Source organism: Vulpes lagopus, chromosome 2 (genome assembly GCF_018345385.1).
Source record: "Vulpes lagopus strain Blue_001 chromosome 2, ASM1834538v1, whole genome shotgun sequence".
NCBI classification, from domain to species: domain Eukaryota; kingdom Metazoa; phylum Chordata; class Mammalia; order Carnivora; family Canidae; genus Vulpes; species Vulpes lagopus.
The window spans coordinates 162,250,573-162,270,574 of NC_054825.1; the positions used below are offsets into that span (position 1 = coordinate 162,250,573).

At 46.8% G+C, this 20,002-nt stretch overlaps 2 protein-coding genes and 1 pseudogene across 2 annotated transcripts; 1 reads left to right on the forward strand and 2 right to left on the reverse strand.

Moving 5' to 3' along the window:
* Positions 1-686: 686 nt before the first annotated feature.
* On the reverse strand, positions 687-12,531 carry LOC121485853 (sialic acid-binding Ig-like lectin 13). Its single transcript, XM_041746699.1, has 10 exons — positions 12,383-12,531; positions 10,322-11,275; positions 9,873-10,256; positions 9,407-9,685; positions 9,170-9,217; positions 5,466-5,723; positions 5,100-5,384; positions 4,704-4,803; positions 4,255-4,336; positions 687-2,812 (listed from the first exon to the last, which is right to left on the reverse strand). Exons 2-10 carry the CDS (start codon positions 10,371-10,373, stop codon positions 2,588-2,590), a joined length of 1,713 nt encoding a protein of 570 aa, XP_041602633.1. The 5' UTR covers positions 10,374-11,275; positions 12,383-12,531; the 3' UTR covers positions 687-2,587.
* Positions 1,414-1,512, reverse strand: LOC121485979 (annotated as a pseudogene).
* A 1,163-nt stretch (positions 12,532-13,694) lies between the features above and the next one.
* On the forward strand, positions 13,695-15,005 carry LOC121485855 (malate dehydrogenase, mitochondrial-like). Its single transcript, XM_041746703.1, has one exon. It carries the CDS (start codon positions 13,772-13,774, stop codon positions 14,786-14,788), a length of 1,017 nt encoding a protein of 338 aa, XP_041602637.1. The 5' UTR covers positions 13,695-13,771; the 3' UTR covers positions 14,789-15,005.
* The last annotated feature ends 4,997 nt before the right edge of the window (positions 15,006-20,002 follow it).

Genomic DNA, 20,002 nt, shown 5'->3' on the forward strand with positions numbered 1-20,002 from the left:
CTCAGACAGTGGCCTCTTAGAGGAACAGGCAGAGAGGAGCCTAAACTGGAGTCTGTGAGGTTGAAGAAGAGGAAGAGGCCTGTTTCACAAGATCTCAGTGAGTATCAGACCAGAAATTGTGCCCTGACGGGAAGTTGCAATTAGTGCAGGCATGGGAGCATTATATTCTCCTTGCCAAGATGGCGGTTATCAGGGGCCATGCCCTCAGATGGACTTTCCCACATCCTGGATGGAGAACGGAGGGAAGAACCAGACTTGAGGGAAGATATGGAACTAGTATGGGATGCACTGAAAGTGAGGAGCCTATGGTGCTTCAGGGAGAGATGTACAAGAAGACATAGGAATTTGGAGTCCAGAAGAGAGCCCTGGGCTGGCAATACAAGCTGGAGACTCCAGCAGAGCCCAGGAACATTGTCCCCTTGCACTCGAGTGCAAGACATTTCAGAGGTTTACTGAGCTCAGTTCATGTGCTGTGTCCAAGGCTGGGCTTTGAAAACATAGGGCCGGTTATAGTGCTGTCCCTGCCCTGGGGAGCTTATAGTCTGATAGAAATCAGAGTTAGATCATTATGAGGATAATATTTTTAAAATATCTTAAAAAAAATCTTATTTATTTATTTGAGTGAGAGCGCATGTGAGAGTGGGGGTGGGCAGAGGGAGAAAGAAAGGGAGAGAAGCAGAGTTCACTGTGCATGGAGCCCAGTTCTGGGCTTGGTCCCAACCCTGAGTTTATGACCTGAGCTGAAAGCAAGAGTTCTATGCTTAACCGAATGAGCCATCCAGGCACCCCATCTTTAAAAAAAAATCTTAATGTAAATTTTGTTAAAGAGTACTATTCATACAGAAAAGGGCACAAATCACAAATATTTTACTCAGAAATATTTCAGAGAGTAACCACATCCGAGCAGTTGGACTCACCCAGATCAAGATACAGATCTTTACCAGAAGAGTCCAGGAGGTCTCCACTGGTCCCTTCCTGTCACTACCCTCCAACAGTAACCAGCATCTGGACTTCTAAAACCAAAGATTAACTTTGTCTATTTCTAAACTTTATATCAAAGATATCACATAGTGGGGACTCTTGTGTCTGCATTCTTTCACTCAACATTATGTTTGTAAGATTCTCATGTGTTGTATGTTTTTATTTGCTTCTTCCACTGCATGGATACTCTGCAGTCTATCTACCTGTCTTACTGTTGATGGGCATTTGGGCAGGTTCCATTTTTCAGCTGTGGCAATCAGAACTGCCATGAACATTCTTGTACACATTTGGTGAACGTTTGTAGGCACTTCTGTTGGAGACACACCTTGGAGTGAAATTGCTGGCTCCTGTGCTCAGTGTTAGTAGAGAGTGACATTTGTCCAAGTGGTTGTGCCAATTCTCACTCCTCCTACCCTTAGTAATACATGAGAGTTCCAGTTGCTACATATCTTCATCAACCCTTTATATTCTTGCACAGGGGCTAATCTTCTCTGCATCTTTCCAATTTTTGTATATGTGCTGCTGAAGCACATTTGATATGCTCTAAGAAAAAAATCTTTATTGTGGCAAAGTATACATACCATTTGTTGTCATAAATGTACAATCAATGGCTTTAGTATGTTCACATTGTGCAGCTGTCACCATTATCCATCCCTAGATGGATGAAATTCTGTACCCATTAAATATTAACTATCCACCCACACCCCTAACCTCCCAACCCCTTGGTAACCTCTATATATTATTCCTTTTTATTGCTTTAAAAAACAACATAAAATTTACCATCTTAAATATTTTTAAGTGTATGGTACAGTGGTGTTAACTATATGCACTTCATTAAGCTCTAGAAAAGTCTTCATCTTGCAGAACTGAAACTCTGCCTACTGAAAAGTAGCTTCTTATTTCCCTCATCTGCTGTTTCTAAGAATTTCATTACTTTAGATACTTCATATAACGAGAACCATGCAATATTTGTCTTTTGGGGATGGCTTATTTCACTCAATGTAATGTCTTCAACACTTGATATTCTTTATATTGTTTATATTATTTTAGCCAATGTGGTGGCCACGCCATGGCACAGTATTGGGGTTTTTATTCACATTTCCTTGACAGCTACTGAAGTTAAACACCTTTCTATGTACCTATTGGCCCCTTGAATATCTCACGTTTTTTATTGGGTTGCCTGCCTTTTTTGTTGCTGATTTTTGGAAGATCCTTGTATATTCTTTTTATACTGTGGATGAATCGTTTGTTAGATATATGTATTAGGAAATACCTACTCCCACCAGAGAGTTACATTAACACAAGATATATCTAACAATGAAAATGGTACATTTTTTCTCCCACAGAACAATGTTCCTAATGAATATTATCCCCCATTTTACAGAGGAGGAAACACAGGGAGGTGAAGTGGTTTGCCTGCTGTTTGAACTTAACTGTGACTTTCAGCCACTCCAAGGAGTGTCACATTCACATTTATAAACTTTGGTTCAGAGGGTAGTCAATTCATAGAGAATCAGTGCCTGACATGCATTTTTTCAGAGATGTCCTGCCCAGTCAGAGCTGGCCTTCCCAGTGGAAGCGGAAGGGGGGAGCGGGTTGGGGGTTGTCATTTCTGCATCTTGATCTCTGCATACTCAGTTGTCTCTTGGTCCTGAAAGTTGTGTGGCTTCAGCCCATGGAAGCGGAGATTGGCGTAGTAGAGCTCCTGATCCTTCTCCGAGGGGGAGGTGGCCGCAGCTTGGGGCAGGGGCTTTGAGGGGCTGTCTGACCAGGGTTTGCTCAGGTGATCCTGAGTGGAATGAGGGAAAAGCATCGGAGCTGGCCTTTGGGTCTGGAGAAGAGAAGTGGGGTCTGGAGGTCACTTTCTCATTTAGCCACTTCATGCCCATTTCCTGAACATTCATTTATCCATCCATCCATCCATCCATCCATCCATTAATTCATTCACTCTTTCATTCATTTGTATCTTTAACAAATTTTCATCACAATGGCATTGAATCCTTATAACTCCCCCACTCTCCGGTGGATGATATAACTGTTATCCTCATTTTACAGATATGAAAATAGAGTAAGCAAATTCAAGCAACTTCAGCACACACGATCTCTGACCTCAGCCTCTCAGGGCAAGGAGAGAGTATCAAATTGCTATACGCACGTACACATGCAAATGATCTAATTGCAAATTGTGATCTGATGCATAGAAGCAGGGTGCCATAAGTGTGGGTGAGAATCACAGAGACCCGCCCTGTCTGCCCGGGGCTCACAGGGTGCTGAGGATAGGCCTTGATTATTACAGGAAGGCATGATGACAGTCTGCCTGCATAGGGGAGGGAATACTTAAACTGGAGCATGAAAGGGGATTAGGGTCTGGCCAGTGCAAATGGGGAGGTCACAGGAAATTATGCATGCAAAGGCACAAAGTCACAGAGAATAAGCTTTGCCTGGGGATAAGGAGCTAATTTTGTTGTCAGGGGCAGGAAGTGGGCTGGAGAACTCGGGAGGGGAGAGATCACAGAACACCAGACTGAGGAAATTGGACTACTGTCCAATACGGTAGCTCCTAGCCACATGTGGCTACAGAGCAAATGCAATGTGGTGATTCTGAAAGGAGGTGTGCCATGAGTATGCAATAAAACCTAGATTTCAAAAATTTAGCACCAAAAGAAGAAGAAGAAAGAATGTAAATTATCTCATTAATAATCTGTACATTGATTATTGATGAGATGACAGTGAAATAATATTTTGAACATATTGGGTTAAATAATATATTACATTAAAATTGATCTCATGGTTCTTTCTACTTTTTAAATGTGGCCATTAGTAAATTTTAAGCTACGTATGTGTCTCACATGATATTTCTGTTGGACCATGCTGGTCTAGATAGTGGGAAGCAAGCACAGGGGTGGCAGCTGTTTGGGGGAATTTCTTGCCCAAAGATTGGGAGGAGAGGTGGAGAGATGGAGTGGTGGAGGCAAGACCAGTGACCCAGAAGGGAGACAGTAAGGGCTCAGTAGGGAAGGGGCTAAAAGGAAAAAAGCTTTGCTAAAAGGGAAATGAGTGAGACTCGATCCATCACTGGCTGTGGTAGGTGGAGGAGAGGGGAGAGGAAAGGATGGCTCTCAGGTCTCTGAGTTGAGTGCAGCCAGAAATCCTGAGGAAGGACTGAATTTGGGAAGTCGGTGAGGGACTTATCCTTTGGCATGCTGAATGAACTGCCCCGTGGCTCATCCCAAGACACCAGATAGAAAGATGAAAGATGCCCTGGCCACTCACCTGGGAGATGGTATCCAATGCTGGATGGACGCCATGACTGTGTGCTGTTTTCTGGGTTGATTTTTGCCTGTAGGTCTTCACTCTGAGGAGAGAGATCAGGGCCCTTCAGCCTGGCTACTCACTGCTGGGAGCCTGGAAGGATAACTGAGGCAGAGCATGAGGGATGCTGTCTGGCTGCAGAGACCAGGAAGAGACCACGTGTTCCCTCCTCCTGATGGCGGGAACCCCATGTGGGGGAACAGACTACTCCTAGCCACAGCCATGATGTCAGGAGGCTAAATTCCTGATGTTGCTTCAATGAATTGCATCAGGATGACGAATTGCCTCCTCTCTGGCTTCATCACCTAGTCAGGTTTCTTTAGCTCTGTGCCTTGAGTATGAGGGATTCCTTGAGTCCCCTCCCCACCCAACCTCATGAGGCCTTCACCCAAACCGGGGCCACCACTCACGTGAAGAAGATGATGAGGCAGAGACAGAGAGCAAGCAGGGCCATGACACCAGCTCCCCAGATGGCCCCCCGAACCACACATGTCCTGGGCCCCAGTCTTCCTGCAGGTGAGAGATCTGGGGTAAACTCCAATCCCACTAGGCAGGCATCTGAGCATCCAACCTTCTGGAATCCATGGCCCAGGGTTGTGCCCACTTCTACCCAGGGCTGGCTTCTTTGTCTCCCACCTATGTGATCCTAGCCTCTGGTTCCCCCGGCCCCTCCCCTGACAATTTATAGACAAATCTGACCTCAAGTGCCCTTTTGCCTGAGTCAGAGCCACTTCTCTCCTCAATGTCTTCCAGAATCCTGGATCATACTACCCCCTCCCTGGGCATTACCCTTATACCCCCCTGACCTGGCAGCAGCAGAATGGTGGTGCTCTGTTTCCCATGCGAATTCCAGGCTTCACAGCTGAGTCTGAGGCCTGAGTCCAGTGGCCCACTGAGGCTCATGTTGCTGTTGGCCCAGGGCCCTGCAGCACTGGAGGTGATGGTCAAGGAGGTGTTGCTGTAGTTCCCCTCCAGCAGCTCCTCCCCCAGCTGCCAGTGCAGAGAGGGGGGCAGCTGGGATTGAGCAGAACAGTGGCAGTGCAGATCCTTACCCTCCCAGGAGCAAGAGGGACCAAATAGCTTTGGAGGGTCTGTGGGAAGACAGGAGAAGGATCAGAGGAGGCCGCTCTCCCCAGGACCCAGGCAGCCCTTGCAGGTGTGTTCCAACTCACTCTTCACAAGTAGACTCAGGGATGCTTCCAGGGAGCCCAACATGTGCTGAGCTCGGCAGATGTATTTCCCATGATCCTCCAGTTCCACCCGGGGAAACTCCAGGATCCCAGGATTTGAGGGTTGTGAGGACTTCAGGGTCAGGCTACCCCGGGTCCAGCTCACCCTGGCAGGAGGGTTGCTGTCACCAATACAGACCAGATACAGAGCCTGGCCCTCCTGAAGTAGGAGAGACGAATTGTTCCCCAGAGCCTCAGTTCCTGGCAAGACAGAGAGAAAGTTAAGCCCTGGTTCTCACTAGGGGTATTCTCTCTCTGTCTCTCGGTCTCTCTCCTTTCCTCACATCATGTAAATCTGTCTCTTCTCTTCCACCACATGACTGGACCCCATGATTATGGAGTCAGCCCAAGGGGACAGGGTTGGGAGCAGGTGCTATAGCCTTTCCAAGAGGCCCTTGTGCATTCAATCTTTCTTTGTTCACTAAGATCTGTCTAATTTAGGTGTGTATGAGAGTTCACAGTCTTGTGAGTGAGATACCCCAAATCAGGCATCAAAGAGCAGTCTGATGTGTTTTGTGATGGGGGTACATTGTGCTGGGGGAACCTTGAGGATGGGAGTTCAGTGAGACTGTCAGGGCAGGGAGAGCTTCCTGGAGGAGGAGAGACTAAAGTGGAGCATGAGATGGGTGGGGAGCTGACATGGAAGGACATTGCTGAGGCAGGCACAGAAAGTGCAGCTGTACCTAGGGTGTGAAATGGCCCTGCATGCTCAGGGAAAAAAAAACAGATGGTCCTGTAAGGCTTGAGTGAATGTTTATGTTTGGGTTGACCTGTGAGTGTTGACCTATGAGGCTACTGAGCATTCAAAAAATAATATTAGATTGGAGAAAGACCGAGATATGAAAGGAAATATTGATATGTGTACAGTGGTTTACTGGTAAATGTTAACAACCAATTCATTAAGGAGTGGGAGGGAAGAAAAAAGTTCTGATTTGCAATATTTGCCAATTTCCTTAGCGTAAACACCTACCTCTTGGCCAATTTCAAGCATCCAACTAGATGTCACTGAACCCAGAATTGGGAAAACATGTACAGAGTTGACTCTTGCCAGCCATCAAGAGCCAACTCCAGCATGCCACTGAATGCCAACATCTCCCCTCAAAAAAACATGTTTTTGTCTAACAAACACCATGTGCTGAGTCAAAAGGCCATTATTAAGCTGGAAATAAATCCTTTCAACTAACACACAGCTGATTTCCTTACTATAAAAAGAGCTTTTCCAAATCATTAAGAAAAAGTCCACAAAGAAATACAATTGATTCTTAAACATAATGAAAGATACACAACCTGTTTACAAAATGATAATTTAAGTTAAAATGACAGTGAATTTACTTAAGACATCGGCAGGGACGAAAATGTTCAGCAGGTTGATATTATAAACAGAATAACTTCCGTGCAGCATGACTTGGCAGTATCCATTGAAATTACAAACGTACCCTTTGATTTGGGACTTTTCTAGAAAATTATCTTGTAGACACATGCACATATATGGGGTATGTTTGTACAAGTTATTCGTTGCAATATTATTTGTCTTAACAGAAGTCGGGAAACACCATGGCTTTCCACCAATGGGGACTAGTTAAGTAGTTTATGGTATAATATACTTCTAATTGGAAGACCATGGAGTCATCAGTAGGAGTGAAGTTTTCCTATGTACTCATAGAGACAATAATGTATCAACATCACTTACTTAGTTGGAACAAGTGCATCATGGCGATTAAGACTTTCAACGACAAGGAAAGCCAAGTGAGGGCTTTATGGAAACTCTCTGTACTATGTAAACCTAAAATCATTCCACAATGAAAAGTTTATTAAAAAATAATAGCTAAGAGAGGGGCACCTGGGTGGCTCAGCCAGTTAAGTGACCAACTCTTGATTTAGGCTCAGGGTCCTGGGATCAAGCCCAGTCCAACGTCAGCCTCTGGGCTCATTGGGGAGTCTGCCTGAAGATTCTCTCCCTCGCACTCTGCCTCTACCCTTAAGTGTCCATGCACTCTCTCTCTCTCTCTCTCTCTCTCTCTCAAATAAATAAATAAATAAAAATTTAAAATATAGCTAAGTTAAATAGGTCCATTGAAAAAAGACAAATACCATGTGATTTCACTCATGTGTAGAATTTAAGAAACAAAACAAGCAAGTAAAGGCAAAAAAGAGAGAGAGAGAGAGAGAGACAAATCAAGAAACAGATGCTTAACTATACAGAACAAACTGATGGTTTACTGGAGGGGAGGAGTGGGGGATGAGGGAAAAAGGTAGAGGGAATTAAGGAATGCACTTGTGATGAGCACCAGATTATGTATGGAAATGTGGAATCACTATATTATATACTTGATACCAACATTGCACTGTATATTAACTGGAATTTGAATAAAAACTTTAAAAAATGGGATGTCTGGGTGGCTCAGTGGTTGGGCACCTGCCTTCGGCTCAGGTCGTGATCCTGGGATCCAGGATCAAGTCCCGCATCAGGCTCCCTGCGAGGAGCCTGCTTCCCCCTGTGCCTGTGTTTCTGCCTCTCTCTTTCTCTCTGTGTCTCTCATGAATAAAGAAATTTAAAAAAAATTTAAAAAATGAAAACAAGGGATCCCTGGGTGGCGCAGTGGTTTGGCGCCTGCCTTTGGCCCGGGGCGCGATCCTGGAGACCCAGGATCGAATTCCACGTTGGGCTCCCGGTGCATGGAGCCTGCTTCTCTCTCTGCCTGTGTCTCTGCCCGCCTCTGTGTGTGTGTGTGTGTGTGTGTGTGTGTGTGTGACTATCATAAATAAATAAAAATTAAAAAAAAAGAAAACAAGGCAGGTCAGTGTATATAGTTTGGTGTGTACATATGTGTGTGTTTTAAAACATAGATGTGTAGATTATATTTGGAAAGATAGCCAAGAGGGGAGGTACATAGCTACTGGACGCTATTTTATTTTTATTCAGTTTTGCTAGGGACTAGATTGTGTTCCCTTCAAGCTTATATGTCCAAATCCTAACCCCCAATATGGTGGTATTTGGAGGTATTTGAATGGGCCTTTGGGAGGTGATTAATGTTAGGTGAGGTCATGGGAGTAGGGGCCTTAGGATGGGATTAGTGCTTTTATATGAAGAGACATCAGAGAACTCTCTCTCAGTTGTGTGAGAGAAAACACTGCCAGAAAGCAGCCATTTGCCAGGCAGTGAGCTCCCACCAGAAACCAAATGGGCTGACACCTTGATCTTGGACCTGCCAGCTTCCAGAAATGTGAGAAATAAATAAACCCCTCAGTCTGTGGTATTTTGTTATGGCAGCCCAGAGCAGACCAAGACACGTTTTATGCTTACTGTTTTAAACAATAACACTATAATGTGGAAGGAAACTGCAAGAGTAGGCAGGGTCCAGATCCTAAGGGGAATGGGGCAAGTTTTGGGAGAGAGCATAGCTGGGGGATGGTCAAACCCATTAGGCATGGAAACCCATTAGGCTCTCACCCATTGAGAACAGGGTCAGGTGTGGGGAGAAGCCAAGTTGTAAGCTGAGGAGCTAGTGGGGTGCTTCCCACCTCTGCTGCCCCTATACCTGGCCTAAGCTTTTCTCCCACCTGAGCTCTGAAACCCCAGTTCTGCTCTGAGGGGCGGAAACAGACAACACTTGTACCACAGTCCGAGAGGAGAGGTTGTACCTTACCTGTGCCTTCTCTTTGAAATATACTGATGGTCAGGTTTTGGAGTGCATCTGGACAGAGAGACAATTGCTTTCAGAGGTAGGAAGGTAGCTGTGGGCACCTCCCCCCAGGAAGTTTAGAAATAGGAAAGCGGTGGAGTCAGGTGTTTTCTTTCCTTTCCCTTAGGACTCCAGACTCTGCCTCCCCCTCCCCAACACTCACTGCTCTCAGTGACCCTGGCATCCTGGCCTGGGACTCACAGGACACGTTGAGCAGGATGGTCCTCTCTGTGCTCACACCACCTCTGGGGAAGGTCACTCGACAGGTAAGGTTGGTGCCGTGGTCCTGGGGCCTTGGTGTGAGGGTGAGCACAGAGGAGTGGGGAGTCTTGGAGCCCCAGGAGGTGAGGGCAACCCCGAACCAGGAGAATGTGGGGGGTGTCCCCCTTTTACAGACCCATGGCACGCTACAGGTAATGTTCTTGGGGTCGCCAGATTCTAAAGGTCCCTGGATGTGGATGTCAGGTGTCTCTGTCAAGGCTGAGGAAGAGAGAGACAGATCCTGGAGATGGTACCTGAGTGTGCCCTTAGAAGCAGCCTCTACCCGCAGGCCAACCGTCTCCTCCCCAGACAGGATGGAAATTAGGGATCCCCTCCTAGCCCTGCCACAGGAGCCCTCAGGACCCATACATGTGGCATGTGTCCTTTTCTTGGCCCCATTTCTTACCCGTCACATGCACGGAGAGCTGGTTCTGTAGGTAATTATATCTCACATAAGACCCTCTCTCCACCCTGAAGAAGTATGTCCCCGAGTCCCTTCTCTGTGCATCTTTGATCTCCAGGGAGCAGTCATATTCCAGGGGGTTTCCAAGGAGGAAGAATCGGTCCTGGGTCCCCTCCTGTACTTTACGATATGGGTTGTTTGTGGCCACTGGAGCATCCTGGGACGTAGAGGCCCCTTCCCGGAACCAGTAGCCGTAAGCAGGGTTATTGGCAGTATATCCATTTGCGGGGTAGAAGAATTTGCAGGTCACCCGTACACACAGGCCCTCCTGTACCTTCACGCTCTCTTCCACTTGCAGACGGAAACTCGAATCCTGAGCCAGGGACCCTGCAGGGAATTGAGGGTCAGTGGCAGCCCCTGCCCACCTGGCCTCCTCCCCTTGGCCCACTCACCTGTCCACAGCAGGGGAAACAGCAGTGGCAACATCTTTGGGGTAAGAGTCATGGTGCATTGGTATCACAGGACAGAGAGGAAGCCCCAGTAGGAAGCCAAGGGCTGATGTCTGAAAGGTGACTGACCACAGAAGGGGAACTTGACGGCATGGCCCTTGAAGATTAACCACTTCTCCTTCCAGATGGGGTCCCAGCAATCTCTCGTCCCCCGGTCTCTGTTCATGGCCTGTCCCTCCTGCACCTCTGTTCCCACCAGGAAGGTGTGTATTATCTGGCCAATTACAGCTTTCAGAAGCCCCAGAGAGTCAGGCCTACCAGCTGTGGGACTCAGGAGGGGTGAGCAGGGGAATCTTCTCAAGGAAACAGAGAAATTCCAGGCCATGCCATCTCTTGTTCATACAGTGTGAGCTGGTAAACACAGCCAGGGGCCTGTAGGAAACACCATCGCTGTGCACAGCTAGATGGTAAGTCCCAGGTATGAATGTCCAGAGTAGACGGGGCCAGGACTCCTAGGGGGTTCGGGGCTTCCTGGCTGGCTTCCCCTCTGCTCCAGGCATCGCTGGTGTCACCTGCACCAGGCCACGCCTGAGAGCTGGGTATTTGCAACAAGATGACAGCATAGCATGACGTAGAGGGATAATGCCCAGGTGTGTATGGCCTTCCTCCCCCACGAGCCTCAGCTTCTTGGAGAGATCACAATACTGTGTCACATGGAGGGATCACAATACTCAACTTTTGTCTGTGGGGGAATCCAATATGAAGACAGAGGTGGGCGTTTTCTGTGGCCATCTTGCATGTCAAATGTCCAGCCCTGCCTGTTCCTCCGTGGTCACTCTGAATCCCGCCTTCAGTAAGAAGCTTCTGGTGGTCAGCTCTGCCCTTGGGATTCCTCATCTGAGATTTCCAATGAAGGGATCATGTGCACCAGATGGCTCCAGGCTCAGGCTGTGGTGCCTTGGGGGAGGGGGATTGAACTCTTCATAGTTAGATGCCTATACTCACAGGGCGTGATGGGCTGAATTGTGTCCCCCCAAAAGTTGTATGTTCATTTCCTAACCCTCAGTACCTCCAAATGTGACTGTCTTTGGATATCAGGTCTTCAGAGAGATCATTAAGATAAAATGAGGCCATTGGAGTGGACTCTAATCCAACAGGTGCCTTTGTAAGAAGAGGGGATTAAGACTCAGACACACACAAACAGGAGACCAAGAGCACAGGGGGGATCTGGCCACTCATGAACCAAACACAGGGTTCTCAGAAGGAACTGATTCTACCCACACCTCAATCTCCAATGTCTAGCTTCCAGAGCTGTGAGAAAATGAACTTCTGTCATGTAAGATACCGGGTCAGTGTACTTTGTTGTGTACCTCCTCCCTCTCCATAACACCTGCTCCAGTCCCTCCTTCTCCTTCTCCTCCCCTTCCTTTGTCTTCTTCTCCCTTTGCCCCCCACCCGCCCTCCTCCCAGCAATCCTCCTCCCCACCATGGTCCTCTTCTTATCTTCCTTCCCCTCCTCCTCCTTCCATCTTCCTTCTCCCATCTTGCTCCCCTCCTCTTCCCCCTCGACCTCCTCCATCTTCTTACCTTTCTTTGTCTCCCTATCTTCCTCCCCCACCTCCTCTTCTCATCTTTCTGTTTTGGGAAAGGGAATGGTAACTGAGCCACTTGCTGAGCTCTGCAGTCAAGCTCATAGTTGTCCCATACAGGGGACCCTGGCTCCCCGTGACCAGGTCCCTTCATTCACACGCAGGGCCCCAGGAAGATATATTAGGAGCTTCCTCAGACAGTCCAAAGTCTAGATAGAAGGAGTTGGAGTATCCAAAAGGATGTTTCACTGGGTTAGGATGGGCCCAGGAGCATGGGAAGAACTTCCTGAGCATCCTTGGGGGCTCCCAGTATGTCCCATGAGCCCCTCATGGGGCTCTCAGGGCAGGGTCCAGGGACAGAGTCCCCTAGCAGTACACTGGGGCCTCCCACATTGGCCTGTGACTTCAGAGCCCACCATTTTTTGCTTCCTGCTCCTTCATTCCCATACTCTTCTGAGGTGAATCCACTTCTCACCTGTCTTGGCATCCTGTCTGTCTTCCAAAGGCTGGGAAATGTTTCCACCTTTCCTGTCCATTCCCTGATGGCCAGTCCGAGTGTGGACAAAACTACTGTTCCAAACACAGGCCAGCATCTGGAATGAGAGATTTTGGGATCTGCTGGTCCAGGGTAGCTGGGATAGGTGGACAGTGACGTGAGTGGCTGGGAACAAAAGGCGGCTCACATGACAGAAAGTAGGCCAGAGTCACAGGGCACTTTGACTTTTCCCTTCTGCTGGGTTATTGGGTTTATTTGTCCTGAGAAGTAGGGCCCCAGTCTTCCCAGAGCAAAGCTCCTCCCAGCATGAGGAGCCAATAGAAAATGCCTCATCTTGTGTGGCTGTGATGTAAGTATGTATGAATGTGTCTGTTGTGTATCTGTGGCATGTGTGTCTCTGTATTTGCATGTGCCTTTATGTCTGCAGTCTCTCTGTGTGTCTATGCTGTGTGTGTATTTCTTTGATCTGTGTATATATGTGTGGTCTGTGTGTACGTCTGAGGTATGTTTGTGTCTGTGTATATGTGTGTAAGTGATTTCTGTGTGTGTATTTTGAGGTGTATCAGTGTCTCTGTGTGTCTGTGTGTATGTTTGAAGTGCATGTGTGTCTGTACTTCTGCATGTGTGTCTGTGTCCTCTGTGTGTGCATAATTGAGTTGTGTGTATGCGTCTGCAGAAGTGCCTTTGTGTATATTTATGCAGACTCAATTGTCAGTTTCTTAATGATAACATCCATGGACAACATAACGGAGAGTATAATCCATTTCATATTCCCTTTATATCTTTCTCTTTTGTTTTTCTTCAAACTCCTTATCATGAATCAATATAACATAGGGTATACTTAATTATTCTTTGTCTCTCCTACCATTAAAACTAAGCTTCACAAGGGGTCGTGTATTTCCCATTTACTGCTGAATCCACTCTGACTATAAACATCCTTGGCATACATTAGGTGATCAATGAATATTTATTTTAAGAATTATAAGGCTATTAGGGCACCTGGCTGGCTCGGTCAGTGGAGGATGTGACTCTTGACCTTGGGGTTAGGGGTTTGGGCCCCATACTGGGTGTAGAGATTACTTAAAAAATAAACTCTTGGGGATCCCTGGGTGGCTCAGAGGTTTAGCGCCTGCCTTTGGCCAGGGGCACCATCCTGGAGTCCCGGGATTAGGTCCCGCGTCGGGCTCCCTGCATGGAGGCTGCTTCTCCCCCTCTGCCTGTGTTTCTGCCTCTCTCTCTCTCTCTCTCTCTCTCTATGTGTATCATGAATAAATAAAAAATTTTAAAAAATAGGGAGGTCGTTGGTGTCACCTGCCAGCCGCCGGCTCCTGCGCCTGCTCTTCGGCTCCCTGCCCGCTCCAACCAACCATGCTCTCCGCCCTCGCCCGCCCTGTCGGCGCCGCTCTCCGCAGCAGCTTCAGCACCTCGGCCCAGAACAATGCTAAAGTAGCTGTGCTTGGGGCTTCCGGAGGAATTGGGCAGCCCCTTGTGCTGCTTCTCAAGAACAGCCCCTTAGTGAGCCGCTTGACCCTCTACGATATTGCTCATACACCCGGAGTGGCCGCAGATCTGAGCCACATCGAGACCAGAGCAACCGTGAAAGGCTACCTCGGACCTGAGCAGCTGCCGGATTGCCTCAAAGGCTGCGATGTGGTGGTTATTCCAGCCGGAGTCCCAAGAAAACCAGGCATGACACGGGATGACCTGTTCAACACCAATGCCTCAATTGTGGCCACCCTGACTGCTGCCTGCGCCCAGCATTGCCCTGAGGCCATGATCTGCATCATTTCAAATCCGGTCAACTCCACCAACCCAATTGCAACGGAGGTTTTCAAGAAACACGGAGCTTATGACCCCAATAAAATCTTCGGGGTGACGACCCTGGACATTGTCAGGGCCAACACTTTCATTGCAGAACTAAAGGGTTTGGATCCCGCGCGAGTCAATGTTCCTGTCATTGGCGGTCATGCTGGGAAGACCATCATCCCCCTGATCTCTCAGTGCACTTCCAAGGTGGACCTTCCCCAGGACCAGCTGACAGCCGTCACTGGGCGGATTCAGGAGGCCGGCAGGGAGGTGGTGAAGGCCAAAGCTGGAGCAGGCTCTGCCACCCTGTCCATGGCATACGCTGGAGCTCGGTTTGTCTTCTCCCTTGTGGATGCAATGAATGGGAAGGAAGGAGTTGTCGAATGTTCCTTTGTTAAATCCCAGGAAGCAGACTGTGCCTATTTCTCCACACCATTACTGCTGGGGAAAAAGGGCATCGAGAATAATCTAGGCATTGGCAAGATCTCCCCTTTTGAAGAGAAGATGATAGCAGAAGCCATCCCCGAGCTGAAGGCCTCCATCAAAAAGGGAGAGGAGTTTGTGAAGAACATGAAATGAAAGGGCAGTCAGCTAGCAATCCGTTTCCCTAACTTATGAAGGCATCATGTCCCTGCAAAGCCATCTCCTACCCTCATGTTTCCGTTGTGTTAACCACCAGTGTCATGTTAACGTCACCGCCCCTTCCAATCACAAGTCTGTCAATGTGTGCATCAATAAAAGCAGGCTTCCGTTTTCTTTAAAAAAAAAAAAAAAAAATTAAAAAAATAAAATAAAATCTTCATTAAAAAATTGTAGGGAGGGGATCCCTGGGTGGCTCAGCGGTAAGCGCCTGCCTTTGGCCCAGGGCGCGATCCTGGAGTCCCGGGATCGAGTTCCGCGTCCGGCTCCCGGCATGGAGCCTGCTTCTCCGTCCTCCTGTCTCTCTCTCTCTCTCTCTCTCTCTCATATGAATAAATAAATAAATTAATTAATTAAATTTAAAAAATTGTAGGGATATTTAGAATAAGCAAAATAAGATTTCTGGCAATCTCCGAAGGAAAATATGTATTCTTTAGAGCATACACTTCTGGGGTGATCTGATTCTAGCATTTTATTACCTTTGAACTATTTTAAACGGTATAATTTATAGATAACTAATAGCAATGCAAATAGATCTTGTCCATAGACATACATATCCATTCTGTCCACTTAGGGTGGGGGGAACTTGACCCCCCCCACCAAGCCACTTTTACTATGCATTCACAAATTCATTTCAATATTCCCTTATTCCATATAAATTTGTGCACCATTAATTTCTGCCTGGTTCCCTCATTCATAATGAGTTAAATAAAATGGAGAGTTGCTGTACAATGGTTATAAAGTTTCAGTCATGCAAGATGAAAAAATTCTAGAGATCTGCTGTAGGACATAGTGACTATAGTTTTTTTTTAATTTTTAATTTTATTTATTTATGATAGGCACACAGTGAGAGAGAGAGAGGCAGAGACATAGGCAGAGGGAGAAGCAGGCACCGGGAGCCTGACGTGGGATTCGATCCCGAGTCTCCAGGATTGCTCCCTGGGCCAAAGGCAGGCGCCAAACTGCTGCGCCACCCAGGGATCCCTAGTGACTATAGTTAACACTAGTGTACACTTAAAATTTTGTTAAGAGGATAGAATCGATGGTAGGTGGGTTTTTTGCCACAATAAAAAAACTGTAACAAATGTTTATTTCATATCTATATGAATGTCATGATGTTGCCTTTGAAAAGCTCATCCTTTGATAGAATAAATAAAAAAATTCATTGGCACCTATGTGTCTGTGCTGGCTTTTCAGCTTTTTGTGTATTCTAGGCATTAGAAACCTGTCCCTGCCCACTGAGCCAAATAAGATGGACCATGTAACAGCCTGAGCTCATCTTAAAGGATTTTGTTATTCCCACTTGGGCAACTGGGAGCCAATGGAGGGTTAGAAGCTGAAAATGACACTTGGGTTTTTAGAATTCTCTCTGGGTCTCTGTGGAAAGTAGATTGGGAGTGGGTCGAAACAGGTGAGATGAATTTCCTTGATTGTATATTCATGTTTCCAAGATAGAAAGTAAGTCCTTGGAGGCAATAATGTGCATTTTTCACAACAGTATAGACTCACTTTGCTCACAGTAATGATAAATTTCATAGTAGGGGATAAATATGTGTCAAGTGGCAGTATTTACGTAGAGGTAAACACACAAGTAGCAGAATCTTGCATAAAGTATTGTTTTAATTTTGATAAAGAAAATTGTGTGATACCTGGGTGGCTCAGTGAGTGGAGCATCTGCCTTCAGCTCAGGTCATGATCTCAGGTCCTAGGATCGAGCCCTGTGTCAGGCTCCCTGCTCATCAGAGAGTCTGCTTCTCCCTCTCCCTCTGCCTCATATTCCTCTTGCTTGTTCTCTCTCTCTCTCTCCCTCCCCCTCTGTCTCTCTCTCTCATAAATAAATAAATAAATAAATAAATAAATAAATAAATAAATCTTTTTTAAAAAGAAAGAAAAGAAAAGAACATATAGATGACTTTCCTTTCCTTGCATCCACTCACTCACAACTGTAGGAACTAATTTGGGAGACCAGAAGTGACAGGTGAACAAAAGTTTGTTCTTTTGTGTAGGGGCAAGGCAAAATCAGCCAAGTGCTTCCCTATTGTGTGGAGGTGGGTTAGGTGTGGGAAGAGATGTTTGGGAGACAATGAACACAGTGCTCCCATGCCTGGCCCCTCCATTGGAGATCCCACATCCAGGACTTTCCTCTATCCTAAGACATAAAGCAGCTAGAGTTTTTCTCATCCTTCCTTTTCTAGAGGTCTCTAACCCTGCCAGTGAAAAGTGGAGTGAGGTCAGTGTCCTGTAGAATGCTGGCTCTGGGGATGACCAATGGTGAACCCTGTTCTGATGTTTGGAGGACTCAGATAAGGGCTGGCCTGGGGAGGATTCTGATCACCTGGTGTGGTAGACCCTGGAGGGACCATAAGGGAGGGGTTTGGCTTCCATGGCTAGCCCCCATGTAGCACTCTTGAGCAGATTGAGAGTCTGAAAAGGAGAAACAGAAATGGAGGAATGTTGGACAGGCATGAATTTCCTGCTTATAGTCCTATCAACAGCACCCAGACTTTGTGCACTTCCCAACTCTGGGGCTCAAGATAGCCTTGGCTATTCACCGCAAGAATTGCCCGCAGAGGTTGGAAACTTGGAATGGTTGAGACCATCTATCGAGGGACCAGAAGCCTCCAGACAGAAATGTGAGAAAACATGGAAAGAGGAAAAACTCATCCTAGACTGAAAGAGTGAAAATCAGTTCAAACAGAGAAAGAAAAAAAGCATCTGGAAATTACCCAGGCTTGGTAGGAAGACAGTTACAAAATTAAATGGAAACCTTATTTCTCTCTTAGGTCATACAAAGGTCCGCCTCTTTGAGTGACTACTACTTTCTTGCCAACAATGCCCCAAGACTGGCTTTGTTATTTCATCTAATTACTGGGGACACCCTTGCCTAAACCTCATCTCGGGACACACCCAATTCCTGGTTAACACCTTCTGAGGGCAAAGAGCCCTAGTCTTAGGAGGGAAGCACACCCTGCAAGGTCCTAGACACCCCTGGCCAGCATCATTGACTTAGGATGTCACCAGACCCTTCCATAGGCTCCTGTGCACTTCACACACCAGGAGGCACCCGGGGGGCTCTCCATCCACCAGGAGACCCAGGGGAGTCTCTCAGACCCCTGGAGAGTTCCAGGCAGGGGACCTGGTGCTGTCTGTGGTGCTGAAACAGGGCCATGCTTTGAGCTCAGGTACCTCCCAGCTCAGCAGAAGGACCTAACTCAGATGCTTATGTCTTGGTTTGGGGCCAGGAGGGCAAAGGGGTGAGGATGGATGGAGCCAGGGAAGTAGAGAGGAGTGGGTAGTACTGGCCTCCTCTCTCTGCTCCATCTGCCACTTCTCCTGTTCACTCTCAGCATTGTTCCTCCTGTGGATGACTTCTATCTGCCTCATCTGGCTGAGCTTCTTGCTAGGGCCCTCTGCTTACTGGCCTCTTATACTGCTTCTTTAAATAGATTGCTTCAGGGCAGCCCTGGTGGCGCAGCTGTTTACACCGCCTGCAGCCCAGGGTGTGATCCTGGAGACCCAGGATCGAGTCCCACATTGGGCTTCCTGCATGGAGCCTGCTTCTCCCTCTGCCTGTGTCTCTGCCTCTCTCTCTCTCTCTCTCTGAATGAATAAATAAATAAATCTTTAAAAAAATAGATTACTTCATCATACACACACACACACACACGCACACACACACACACACCTGAAAGTGAGGAGGCTAGTCTTCACATTTGACAAAGGAGAGAACTTAGGGTCAATCGTATTAGACAATATGCCTGGATCCCCCCTTTCTTCCCTTCTTCCTACCTGCTCCAGTGTCTGTGGGCAGGAGAAGGTATCTCAAGCCTGGTGGAGAAGGTAAGTGTTTCCTGGACACGTATTTCTGGCTCCAGTTGATCTCCCTTCCTGGTAGTGATGTGCCTGCCTGGAGAGAAATGAGTCTACCTGGCTGCTTTTTGTTTCTCAATCAGGATTTGGGAAACAATGGGTCTGAGTGTCTCTCCTCTGTTGGATGAGGGGACTGAGATGCTCTGTCTCTGTATTGGTCCCCTAGTCTTGGGGTCCTAAACCAATTCATCTTCTTACCACATTCCATAATTCTCCTTTATTTCTTGAACCACTTACAGGGTTTCTAGGGGACAGCAGGGAACAATGGGTTGATGACAACTTGTCTCGATTGGAAGTTTATCCACTAACTTTCAATGTTTTCAACAGAGGGTTGGCTCGTGTCACCAAGCCTGACATTATTATAAACAGAAGTATGACGGCTGTCCCTTTTGGATGTAGGGCAGGGAGAGTTAGGTCCCAGCCATTTTTTTACACCACACCAGAATCTCCTATTTGTTTTTAGGAGTCACTTAATGGTCTTATGGCATTATGCTTTGTCCCTGTCATGGTTTTGGTGCTACTGGTGGATTTGAGGCTGTTTTTAATTTATTGCTTTTTATTTTAAGTAAACTATTAGGTTTTTTAGGAGGAAGATTACAAATTCTTGATTGCCTTCACCAACCATCTCAACCCTGACATCTATTTTTCAGTTTATTTTGAAGGATACAGAGGTGCCAGATGGATGATGACCTGGTGACGGGTCTTCCTGGAGGAGGGATGTGAATGCCTGAAGATTGGGGGCATTTAGAGAATGACATGAGGGATTGATGGTTTAGGATATGGGGATGCGGATGTAGACTGGGTGAGATTGAAAACAACATGGAATAGAGGTCAGAGAACTATAGCCAGTGGACTACCTGCTTTTGTAAATTAAATTTTGTTGGAACACAGCCACATTAACTCATTTGTCTATGACTGCATTTGCACTGCAAACACAGAGTTGAATAGTTGCTACAGAATGCTTACAGCTTGCAAAGCCTAAAATATTTGCTATCTGACCCTCTACCAAAAAAAAAAAAATCCTGACCCTTGACCTGGAATGTCAGATTAGAAGCTTGTAAATTAGTCTCTGGGGCTGAGGAGATGGAGAGGTTTTTAAAGTGTGGCTAACCCTGAATTTTAGGAAATTCTCTAAATGTTAATATGTGATTTTGCCTCTAATAAAACTAGTAGGAGGCAGGCAGGAATGAAAGAGAAGATTCAGGAGAGGAGAGGGATGATGCTGGAGACCAAGTCAAGGAAGGGACCCATGCGAAGGATTTCCTTTTTCTGATAAATATTCAC